The 13436-nt window shown below is 38.5% G+C and overlaps 1 protein-coding gene across 1 annotated transcript; it reads right to left on the reverse strand.

Annotated features, from left to right (window-relative positions):
• Positions 1–3329: 3329 nt before the first annotated feature.
• Positions 3330–6392, reverse strand: epcam (epithelial cell adhesion molecule). Its single transcript, XM_062430388.1, has 9 exons — positions 6054–6392; positions 5238–5336; positions 4875–5139; positions 4696–4761; positions 4543–4606; positions 4337–4435; positions 4023–4220; positions 3857–3901; positions 3330–3748 (listed from the first exon to the last, which is right to left on the reverse strand). Exons 1-9 carry the CDS (start codon positions 6109–6111, stop codon positions 3725–3727), a joined length of 918 nt encoding a protein of 305 aa, XP_062286372.1. The 5' UTR covers positions 6112–6392; the 3' UTR covers positions 3330–3724.
• Between the last annotated feature and the right edge of the window lie 7044 nt (positions 6393–13436).

The following is a 13436-nucleotide window of genomic DNA, read 5'->3' on the forward strand; positions in this document are numbered from 1 at the left end:
TGAAGCCTTCACTGTTTCACATTATTGTATAATGAAGGATACTGATGATGAAAGCAGGAGGCAATAACAGCTGAGAAGTAGTATGACATGGTTTGCAATTGATGAACAGTTAAAAAAAAAATAGTGAAAATGTATGATTGCTTTATGTGTGTTTGCAATGCAGTACGTGTGATTGATAAGATGTGGGAAAAGATTGTAGCATATAAGAGGGAATCAGGTTGGACCCTGTGTGCTCTGTAGTTACTGAATAGCCAGGAGAGAGTTAATCAGGTACAAATACTACTTACCTAAGCCTTTCAGGTGGAGGGTGTAACCTAAATCAGGAAGAAGCCTCCACTCTGTATGTTACATGCATTTTTTAAGGGAAGCAAATCAAATCAACACTGTTTTAGTAGTCATTTAGAAGAAGATGGTGAGAGGAAGTGACAGAGGTTGAGAGAATAGATAGAAAGGGTTAAAAAGAAAGAGGATGTCCAGCGAAGCAGTGAAGTAGCAATGACCCCCCCCCCCCCCCCCCCCACACACACACACACACACACTCACACACACACACACATACACAAACTCTAAACCAAAGAAAAACTGAAAATTTGATGACATTTCTTAGTGAGAGTCATCGCCGCAGATCCCTGAAGCTTCTTTACGCGAGCCAGTCGTCGCCCTGGCAACGTGACATAAACGAGGATCAATCATTGCGCCAGGAGAAGCAGGAAAGTCGCCACAGACACCACATCCAAAAACCTCTGGTGTACTAGGAAATACATGGAAGGTTTACCTGGTGTTAAATGGCTTAGTCAGCATTGTGTGAACTCATTTCGTAAAGGCTCGAATGTAAGACTTTCATTTCAAAGTAGAAGTCCCACACTCCAGCTTTAACGTAAGGTACTTTAAAAAAAGGCGACTTTCCCTCACAGTATTACCTTCTGCCTGTATATAGCAACTATTGTCCAGTATTAAATGTGTTTGTAGCATTAAATACATTATATTTAAATCATTTTTTGGAATATTTGTAATGATTATTGTACAATTTGAATGCTTGAATAAAGTAAACTAAAGCAAAACAAGTGTATATAAGTGTGTCAAATCACTACACAAGACATTCAAATATTCTAATCATTAATCAGTGCCCTCCAGGAGGCCAGGTTTTCAATTTCACATCCTCAGACTCTTCTTTTTGTTTTTTTTTTGTTTTGCCAATGCACCTTCCCACAACACTTCTTCCTCATTGGTTGGAATCGGTCTGACGTGCTGATACTTGCAGCAGGTGTCTGAAAGCGACTGACACACCCTCATTCCAGCGCTCTTTCACAGGAGAGAGAGAGAGAGAAGGGGGGAGGGGGAGGATATATGATACCTGTCTGAACTAGTTAGAGACATGCTTTTGTCCCCATGTTGCTATGGAGATGAAGAGAGGGGAGAGCAGAAGGAGGAGGGGGGGGGGGGGGGGGGGGGGGGGGGGGGGGGTGGAACTAGGTGAGGCGACAGGAAACTAACAAGCAGCACTAAACAAATGATTGACCGGTGAGTGTGGAAATGGAATAGAAACAAAGAGAGGAAGTCCTATTTAAACGTATTGCTGATATGTTTTGAAATAGCATCAGATTCCTATTTCATGTTTATGGAAGTTACCAAATGTAGTTATTCGCCTGATAAAGGGTTAAAGCTGATCTCATCATGCTGCCTTCATGTGGCTTGAAAAATAAATGCTTAACCTTCAGCTGGACTTCATGGTGACATACAGGTTAAAACAGGGACTTCCCCCTAAAGTGTGAGCACAACTACACACAACCTGAACATTGTGATCGTGTAGTGACAAGATAGCTGAAAAGCTTTGCTAACAACATCTGTTCGTAGTTTTCTTGTGCAACAAATTCTCAGCCTGTCTGATTATCATCTTTAGAGGATTTCTGCTGCTCTGGCTTTAAATTGCTGCCTGTTACCTGGGAGTTAAAGCCTCCTTCTTGTGTTCCATTCAGCTGCTTTTAAATCTCTCTCTCTGTGTATTTGTGGTGTACATACTGCATGTGTTCGTTTTTCCAGTGAGTCATAACACAACCGACAGGTTCAACATGATGCCAAAGACTTTCAGAGGGACAGAGTAATGAAGGAACCTCCCAGCACACTAACAGGTGTTTTCATTGGGGCGACCAGTATCGCCAATAACAAAAAACACCCTCACTCGTCGTCCATCGTCTCAGCTGTTTTTCCACTACAAATATCATGATGATAAGATCTTTCGTTACATGTATGCAGGCTGAAGTCAAAATAACTGCAGGGTTATTTCCTGTCTGAATGATAGAGAAGAGAATGTGATATATGCATGGATCTTTACATCATCATCATCAAGTCCTTCCAAATTTTAATTAACATATTCCACATGATTCAATTTTTCTTGCCAAAGCCTACATTCAAAGTGTTAGATTGTCAAATGTACACTTTGATTTGCAATACGTTTGCTATACTGGATAAAGAACATGTGCAGATGCTCGAAGACGTAAATTAATCTAAAATGCCTAATTAGGCTACTTCTTCCAATCCCAGCTATAAAAACTCTGCTTCTCAATTTGTTTCTAATTGAGAAAAAATTCTTCTTTCAATGTAGGTTAATGGCCTCCAGGCCTCCAACCCCCCCCAAAAAATATCCAATGTACCAAAGTCCAGCTACTCTTAGTCATGTTGGTCTGTGAACTGGTTTTGGTTTTTATACACACAAATTCAGCTTATCTAAACAATGTTTTTAGAGTGTCTGCCAAAACAGACAATCACTGCTGTATCTACATGCATCTAAATATATAAATAAATATCTAAATGCCGGCGTGTCATACATCAGCCTACAGGGGGATGAGGGACTAAAATGACAAATATAAAGGGTTTAAAAAAAAAGATGACCCATGTAAAGCAGGGATTGAAGTTTCCTTCACAGCCACAAAGTAAATACCAAGACAGTGATCCAAAACAGGTCTGCCACACCCATTCAATGCATCAGGGTAGGAAAACCTGTCCCACCATTATCAAAAGCAGCCATCTTACATAAATGACAATGAAATAGTTTGATGATGAAGAAATATGTTCATGAACTGTAATTATTGTCACAGGCAAAGTGTATTATTTTGGTTTAAACACAATAAAATCACCTGCTTGGTAATTCTGATCTCACTACTACAAAAGCATAACATGCAAAATATAACCACAGTGACTTCCTCTGGTCTGCTCCCTCCTTCCCTCCTTCCCCCTCCCCCCCCACCATATCATCTGCTGTACTTTTCCACTCCGGTTTAGGTGAAACTCGCTCTACTGACAAACAACACAAAAGCCAGCACCATGTCAAGTATTTTAAAACATCTTTTTTTTTTATTAAAAACAATCAAAACAAAAAACACACAAGTAAGAAACTGTACAGTCTAGAATGGAGAATTTAAACCATTTAACAAGTTCTAACATTAAAAATGCGGCATGTGCCAGGCATACTTTAAAAAGCACAGTTCTTTATGGCATAACAGATTGGATGATGCTTGAGACTTTACACAATTTATAAATAAAATGGGTGGTACCAGTAGTGCCAATGACAACAACAACAACAACAACAACAACAACAAAAAGATGATTGTTCCTTTACAATCTGTATTCCTCAAGTAAAAATGGCGAAAAATGGCACACTTCCACTGCAAGTATCCAAAAGCATATACAGGCCGACTCTTCAGACACTCCCGCTGCGGCGAAAGCTTTACATGGGCTCCATCTCTCTTTGCTGAATGATTAAAAAGAAGAAAAAACTGGTTAAGAAACTGCAGTTCTAGTCACTTTGGAACACAAATGAGCCAATAGAAGATTCAAATGAAAAGGAAGTTCGTCTCACCTGAGCTTTGTTGTACTTCTGCTGCTGTCTCCTTCTGGCAAAGAACTACACAAACACACACAAAAAGAAGAAGACTTTAGATGATAGCTCACGTCAAAGTGGCGCAAGTCCAAAATTGCATTTAAGTTGATGACATAAAAAGGACACAAGTAGACCCCACACTCACCAGGACCAGCAGGCCGGCAACCACGGCCAGCACCACCACCACGATGACGGCGATGATGCCACCCGACAGATTCTTCATGGTAAAAGTCGGGGCTTCCTCGTCCACGTAGTACACCAGGATGTTCTCCATCTCCAGGGTCTGGGCGCCCACCTTGGGCTCGAACTTTTTCTGGTCCATGAACAGGGGCAACACTTTCACCTGCAGGAAGGACGAGGACAAGGAGTCAGTCAGTCAGTCAACAAGTCTGTCTTTACACCTTTTTATAAGTCATGAGAAAGAGAGGGGGGGGGTTTAAAAGAACAGCTCCAACATACATCTTTCTCCATGTAGTAGGCCATTTGGGTCAGGTCGTTCACACGGTCCCCTTTTTCCTTCTTCACATCCACCACAATCAAGCGGGCCTTGGGGTCATACTGCGGAATTGACAAAATTGATAGTTAGAACGGTATTTTAGCAACGCCTTGTTCAATCCAATGTGGAAATGTGACCGAATTGGACACCCGCTCAAAGTCTCACTCACCTGCACCTCCTTCACCAGGTCCTTTTTGAAGCCGTAACGAGCGTTGATGGCATCTGCAATGGCACTGTATAAAAAAAAAGGCAAGAAATGTCAGTTATAACGCAAATACTAGGGTTGCACTTTAAATAAAAACTTAAAAATAAATAAACTTACGTCTTCAACCCAGCTTCATCCATTTTATCTTTCACTTCTTTGTGTTTCAGCTGAATACGGACCCACCTAGATGGAGAAAAACGAGATTAAACCAGTTAACATTTCAGTGCTGTACAATGAAATCATTACAATTCCAGCCCTCCACACACACACACCTATGAGGATGAATAATGACTTACATAGTCTCCACCAGCTTCTCACACTTGAGGTTCTTGTCTCCCTTGTCAGTACGGCGGACACCGGCGCTGTTGACGCACCAACATTCCTCGGTGTTGTTGCACTGCTTGGCCTTGAATTTGCCGTCGTTCTCGCACTCCGGATCGTAAATACCATCGTTGTCCACAAAGGCCGTCTCAACCGGCTTTCCTCCGATTCCCGTACGGGTGCTAAGGCCCTTCTTGGCTCTGTACATCTCAGCTTTCATCAGGAAGCACTTGGGGATCACTGAAGGGGTGGAAACAAAATTGAACATGAAGAAAAAGAAGGAAGAAAGGAAGAGGAAATCTGTACTCTTGATCGGACTGTAAAAATCTTTTACTTACATTTGGTGCAGTCCAGCTTTTGTGGATTATTTTCACCGATCAGGACAGAACAAGCACATGGAGTTCCATCACAGGTGGCCCACTTCATAGAATTACAAGCTGAGCAGAAAAAAAACAATTTGAATTAAACAAAATTGACAAGTATTCTAATATCAGTTATTTTATATCCCCCAACTTTAACATCACTTTACTGTGGTTGTGTTTGGGAATGACTCATAAGGCCTTCAGTGAGACTATAACAAAAACACCTGCTATGCAAAATGCATCCTAGTCTTGTGGAAGTCTGTTTTCTGAAGGATTTATTGAATCTTTTGTCATAAAGCCCTATAAACAGAAAGGGTTGAGTACAGCAGGTAGAATAACAGGTTTATTTAACACCTGGGCGTTGGTTTCTCCAAACACAGCAGTCCTCAGGGAGCGGGACGAATCCTCCCAACCCCCACCCAACAACCAAACTACCTGCTTCTAACACACAAACAGCTTTTAAAGCGCTTTGTCTACACTAAAATAACTTGAAATGACCAACTGTTACATTTAATAGTAGGAAGGTAGGAAAGAGTAAAAAATAATATTTCAACTTAATGTCTTCTAACTAGAGCTGTCCAAGAATTAAAAAGTTAAAATACTATAAAACACTTATGTTAAGAGCTCTGTCATATAAAGCAGGCCCCACACACACAGACTCACACACACACACACACACACACACACACACACACACACACACACACAAACACACACAGACTCACAGGGCGTTGTTAGACATTTTCAACCTGATAAAGTTGAACAAATTGACAATTTTAAAAAGCTACTTACTACAGGCTGAAGCTCCCACCGCGAGCACGGAGAGCACGACAGCAATCAAAATCTTCATGATGAAAAGTTAACAAAATTAAACCCTTTAAAAGTTTCTCCTCAGCTCACTTCCTATCCGTCCGCCGTCCACAGAGGTCAAAAATGGAGTAAAGAATGGAGCAGAGGCACACAAAGCTTCCTTTTCTTCTCTTCTACAGGTGTGTCCTAGTCAAACCTGTTTGGAGAGAAACTCAACGAACGAGAGCGCGCGCACACAAAGGTAAGGACTCAGAAAAGCGCGTGCGCCACCTGAGACAAGTGATTGCGTAAAGGTGTTTGTAGTTTCTATCCTTCAGGTAGTTGTAGTTCAACTGATACGCACAGGTCAGCACCTATATTTATAAGGGAGTCTCGTGACGTCACGCTCATTTGCATAGATGACGAAAAGAGGAGGGGGGGGTGAAAAACAGACTCACCTTTCCCCCGGTATGACCATATTTGGTGTCTCTCACTCTCTCGCTTACTCTGCCTGTGGCTTTCTGTTGACATAGTTTACATATTTTTTCCAGCTCTTCAATAATGTAAATTTCCATAAGTTTCTTTAACATTATTATTATTATTATTATTATTAATAATGATAACAATAATGAACTTTATTAATAGAGCACCTTTCATATAAGGGATGTAGCTCAATGTGCTTTACAGAAAAAAATACAAAACAATAAAACAACAGCAAATAAACAGAAACAATTACACAATTTGTAAAAAAACAAGTCACATTAAATAAATATGTTTTCAGCTGTCGTTTTAAAATGTTCACAGAGCTTACATCTCTCATAACTTGAGTAGAGTATTTCATCATTTTGGAGCATAATTAATGAAAGGTGCGCTTCCTATTTATTTTCTTATGGGTGTAATTGTTTGTGTTTAAAAACCCAGCAGTAGATGATCTGAGAGCTCGTGAAGGATTGTAAGATGACAGAGAGTCTGTGATGTAAGCAATTCCCCAAAAACATTTAGAGCTTTAAAAACAAGTAAAAGAAGCTTTAAATCTATTATAAAAGATAAGGGTTAGAGAAAAAAAATAAGAAAAAAAACCCTTAGAGACATATAATACACCTGTCCCTTTATATTCTACCTTTAGGCAGTTATCACTGTTATTCTATAGGCTATAGGGATTCATAGTATCCACTACACTTAAGTCAGTATGATATTCCTACAGTATATTAAGTAGCTTATAGTTATGGTTTTATTACTCAATCAATCAAGCAATCTTTATTTAAATAGCGCCAAATTACAACAAAAGTTATCTCACAGCACTTTTTCACATAGAGCAGGTCTAGACAGTACTCTTTATTTTGATTTAAAGTATAAACATTATATTTATTATTTATGGTGGCTTCTCATAATGTACAGTTCTTGATACATTTAATTGTATCATTATAATATTCCTCCATGATGTTATGCATCACTTTAGACAGTTTAAAGCCTTTTCATATAACTCTATATATTATATGTAGACTCTATTTTTCCACCATAATATTTGTGTAGGATGTTATGTATAAATAACTATATAATGTTGCATGTTAAGTGTTTTTTTGTTTATCATGGACCGAGAAACGCTGACATGATGACATACTCATCTTTCCCAGCGGCTTTATTTTACAGACAGAAACCAGAGGTCATGAAACCATTTCTCTCAGGTGTGGTGAGTCACGCTCTGCTAGATGACACAGCTGACTCACTGCCTCAGGTCTCGAAGATATTATCTGTGTGAGAAATATTCTCACCGGCGGCGCACTTAATATTTTTTACCCATACTCACTAGTTAACGTCAATTAAGAATCGAGTTGTCGGTTCAAAGCAGAATTTGGTCATAGCAAAGCACTGAAACATGAGTCTGTTTGCACATTTAAAAGCTGTGAATGAATCAATGTGTTCCAGTCCTTTGTACACCTTTGAAGAGCAAATAAAGGAAAGAAGAATATCTTATTATTCTCTGATTATTTAAATTCATAGTTTACATACCTTTCTCTATCTTTTCCATAAGAGCTAACTTTAGTCACATGAAGGATTGTTTATTTGAAATTAGATTCGAAACGTAGCAATGTGAAAACTACCATAATGTAATAAGGATATAATTTGCTGCCTTTTTGTATTGCTTACTATAATATGGCTCAATGAAACATGTTCATATAGACATTACATTGAAGAATGTGATAACAGACCTATACACAGGGTTGGGAAGGTTACTTTGGTAATGTAATTGATTACTAGTTATCACTGAACATTTGTACAGAGAGTTTGATGAAGATTCTCAGAACATAGTATAAAAACGTGTTCTCATATATAGATACATTATTGGTAATCATCTCTAAAGGATGTGTTTTCACATTGGAGCAGAAATATTGGGGGAGTTTTTTTATGTGTGGTCTGTCACAGCATGTCTTCCCTCCACAAATGCCTCAGGCAACGGCTGCTTCCACAAAAAATCTATAATTATTGAATACATTGTGTAACAGAAAGGTGGCAGCAGCGGGGTTTTTGAGTCGGCTAAATAAATAATAACTGCTGAGTCAGAGAAACAGGTTAAGTCAACCTCCCATCAGAGAAAATAGAAATAGACCTTTTTCAGAGCCTCTTTGTATTAGAAGAAGCATAACATGAAATATAACTCTGTTCTTTTCAAGTGTCCCAGTGAGCCATGACAGTGTGACAGTGAGCCAGCATGCACAATACCTGGACCCTGATACTGAAGCAGCTAAATTGGATTTCACTCATTTACACCTGTGTTTTTCCTGCTGTGACATGTCAAAATGCCATCTGTGAAAATTTCGTCATCTGGCAGCTACAGCATCTCCCACCTGAGGAAAAGAATCACAGCGTCAACAAACCCGTGGCGGCAAATCTGACAGTACAATCCAGAATGCCTATTAGCACTATAAGACGACCGTTTCGGCTCATTTAGAAAGAGGTATACTTTGTTTGTATCTGGTTTCACGTGTTGAACACACCCACAGTCAGCTGACAGGAGGCTTTACTGTTCTTTCCATCGTGCCAACAATGCATCAATGAAGAAAAAGAACAGCTCACCACATACTTAAGGACCTATGCACATTTCTTTTGGCAAGTATTATTCATCAAACACAGCTGTAAGTAATAACAATAAAGATACCCAGTGGCGTTGATGAATCGTGGTGGCAACAGGCAGGGTTGGGAAGGTTACTTTGGAAATGTGATTGGTTACAGATTACAAGTTACTCTATTTAAAATGTAATAAGTAATGAAACTATTTCAATTACTTCATCAGAGTAATGTAACTTATTACATTTGATTACTTTTTCATTATTTTTCTAATTTTCTAACCAATTTGTTCAACTGTTACATGGAACTAGTTACTCTCCAACACTGGCTACAGGTGGTGGTAATGTACCAAGATACACACCAATGTGCCAGCAAAGGCAGGGAGGAAAAAGACTGATAGCAAATCAACTATGTTAACAATGCAGGTTTAAGAAAAATCAGCTTTGTAAATATTATATGATGAAAAAAATATAATCTACACATGTCTCAGGCCTCAAAATAATAGACAATAAATATAATTTTTACAAGAAAACTTCACAGGGAACTTGATTTGGCAGCGAGAATAAAAGAAATGAACATACTGTATTAATTTGTACTAACAGAAACTAATACGAGATTCAAGCTACATGGCTTCAGCCAATCAAATCGCAACTTTGAAAAACTGCTGCTGACTTAAAGCATTCAGAGATAAGTGTCCATTAACAGCATAAACAAAACTCAAGTATATTGGTATCCATAAATATTTCTTTAAGTGCACAGTGATTTGTTACTTTACCAGTGTGAATCAGGCATGTCCTAGCTATTCTATCAAGGCTTGTGTACCTGCAGGTTTTGTTCCAACCAATCAAGAGCACAAAGGATTCAACCCATCAACTGTCTGAAGACTGAGCTCAGCTGATTAAATGCAACAATCAGTGCTCCTGATTAGTTGGAATGAAAACCTGCAGCCACATGAACCCTTTATGGAATAGTTTGGACACCTTTGTGCTACATACTCAAAAAACAGTGTAGAATTAGTCTATAGTGTGATATAGAGACACAGCTGAAGTTGGGTGTTTTGGTGCTATTTCAGTAAGCCATTGTTAAACTCATGCTTGAGTAATCATCTACGAGCACTGTTCCTTTCCTTTTGAGGTAAATGTAAGATAAATTACAACAAGGCCATTGTTAATGTTTCACACCTGTGCTTCACTTGACATGACAAGTCAAAATGTGAGATGTGATATGTCTGCAGTGAGAGAGGACCGAAGCAAAGTCGTGAACACAGAGCACAGGCCTAGTCCTTCAACTCTACACACTTAAAACAACACACACAATAAGTATAACTTCCACTTCAATGTTGGCTGATTTCATTATGTTTGATGTACTGTTGTAGTTTTATGTGTGTCTTGTAAGGCGTCCTTGAGTGCTTTGAAAGGCGCCTTTAAATAAAATGCATTATTATTATTATTTTCAGGATATCTGGAACTTCACTCGTGCTAGTTAGAGGAAGGTAAACATGTTTAAAGATGTATTTCTTGGCTGCCATCTTGCATTTATGAGGTGCAGAAAATGGTAATCACATTTCAATATCTTTTTTTTTCTTTTTCTATTTGACTTATGATGTTGCCAAATCCATGCTTAACTTTTTCATCACTATTAAATATTCTGTTCCCTATGCACTGCTGTCAATATTATTATGTGGGGTTTTGGACATGTGCTCCCTTCATGACAACAGTTTTTTCTTCTTGTTGCCAAGGGAAACATCACTTAAAGTATGTAACACACACACACACACACACACACTCACACACACACACACACACAGAGGGTTCTTCAGCTGCTTTGATGTTTAATACCTCTTTAACTGGACAGAATCCAAACTGTGCCTTTACAGCCAGACACTGATAAGCAACATGAAACCCAGATCATCAGCTTTGTTATATAAATCTCAAGTATAATCAGAGTGAACAGTTGTACAGCAGGTGATCCGATTCTTAAATCTTTACAACGGGCTGTTAAACAGTATTTTCCCACCTGTGGACGGAGCTCATAAACCAGTTTGGTATCTATTCCGTGGTTGCCTTATTGCTCCAATAGCTTTATTATGTGTAATATACAAAGATCTGGTGGGAAGATACACCATGTGACTGCTTGAAAATGTGCCAGGATCTAATCAAATTTAAAATGAGATGAGTAGAAATACATCAAATATTTAAAATGTGTCAGATATCTCAGTAAATTCAGCAGAATCAAGCAGTAAAATATAACTCAAAAAGCTCCTCATGCGATCAGGTGAATGAAAGTCATGTTGGTGTCCTGTCTTCTTAGTCTACAGTGAAGAGGACAAACGAAGGCCTTAGGGGATTGGGGCTCTTATTGTGTGAGAGCTGACACACAAGCAGGGGATTATGGGTGTTCCCCTTCCCAGAGGTTTAAGATGTCAGGGCAGTGCATGGTATGGTGAGGTGGGCCATTGTCCCGTGTCCCAGGGGGGAGAGGAATCAAGACAGAGGTGGAGGAGAAGGAAGCGGAAGAGGCTGATTGGGGACAGAGGTTGGACTTGAAGAGACGAATAGAGAGAGAGTGAAGGGGAAAAGGTAGAGAGAGATCCAGAGGAGGGGGCCTTGCACCTTCACCCCAATGATGCGCTCAAAGACCACCAGGAGACGGGGAAATATGCGGTGAGTGAAAATCTCTGCTCCTGTGGAAAGTTCTTTTCTTTTTCATGTTAATAGATCATCTTTAAGTGAAGGCCTCAGATTGAAAGGGCTCATTGTTACCAGGGTTCATATGTGATTGTTTCTATGAAAGGTTATTATTAATCCCATCTTTCATTTCTCAAAAATTACTTACACATATTTGGTTCATGGTTAATTTTCAAGCACAAAATCATCATTTGGAGGAAATTTTGTGGATCAGTTTATACATATTTCTGTCAGTATAGAACAACACTACTGTATGTTTCACCTAAACTGCATTTATTATGTAATGTTGTTCTCTAATTTATGATTTTCTTGAAGTTATCTAGCTTTTGCTCCTCAACTGTCTTAATGTTAGGTGACAACATTTTTTTCTTTTGATACTATCTATTTATTTATTCATCTTTTGTATTCATGTATTGGATAATTGTTTACTGACTAGTTATCACTTATAAGTTATTTTATAATTTCATGTATTTACTAATACATTTATTTATTTAATATTCACTTTTACAATGACATGCCGTTTCAAAAAGACAGGCCTGACTGTAATGGCTGCAGGATATTTACTACATAGATTAATTAATACAGAAATTAAGACCAAAAAAAGCCAAAATAATAATAAACACAAAGAAATAAAGCAGCACTCCCAAATGGAAGCGGTATCATTTTTCTCATGTAACTCTCAGTAAAAAAGTGTATACTGTATGCATACTATAGTATTTCTTTACAGTAGACTTCCAGAGCAGTGTAAATTTATGTAACCATTTCTTCACGTTTCAAATGTTTTTTTCTTAAGGCTAATAGTGGCAGAGGGTAAGATTATAGCTATTATTTCAGCTGTCATACTCATCTCAGTCCTGGGTGCAGTCTGTCAGGAAGGCTTTATATAATATACAGTACACAGTCCTGCGTTTATGTAACAGGAATCTGCCTCAGTATTCTCACTGTCCATCCACAGTCTTCTCCTGAGACACAAACAATAGCCCTACATGGCCAAGAGGGAACACTGGCATTTAAATGGTAACCCAATCACAACAAACAGGGATTATTGTTATTATTCTCATAAATCAGTTTAACTTCTTCTTTGAGCCATTGCTGGTAAAAAAAAAAAAATACTGGGGTGACTGAAAAAAACCCTATAGAACAGATTTGAAACCAAAGCCGTCTGGTGTTTCTGATTGGACAACAGTTAACAATAAACATTATTTAATAATTCTTACGTTGGAATGATGTCACTATTAAAAAAAAGCATTTAAGGCCCTCAACATCCATACAGGTGTGTTCACTTATTTTGTCTATAACCACTGCTCAGATTGAGGATCTAATCAGAAATAAGTGAATTTACCAGTGTATCATTGATGTATCATTGGTGTATCACACTTGTTCTGTAGAATCTTGTTCATCAGAAAGGAACTGTTCTATGAAATGGCATACACCATTCATTTAAATATGTTACCAACTCTTTCAAGAAAGGATCCAGCGAAAACAGAAAATGTCATAATCGTGTCCCTGATGACAGCTTGTAGAGCATATCTCAATTTTTCGGAAGTCAAATGATTGGATCCAAATGTCAGATCTCCCACACTGTGCTCACTCTCATTAAAAGAAAGAGGGTTAAAAAAAGAAAATGTAATAA

The sequence above is a fragment of the Scomber scombrus genome, chromosome 12 (assembly GCF_963691925.1).
Source record: "Scomber scombrus chromosome 12, fScoSco1.1, whole genome shotgun sequence".
Classification (NCBI taxonomy): domain Eukaryota; kingdom Metazoa; phylum Chordata; class Actinopteri; order Scombriformes; family Scombridae; genus Scomber; species Scomber scombrus.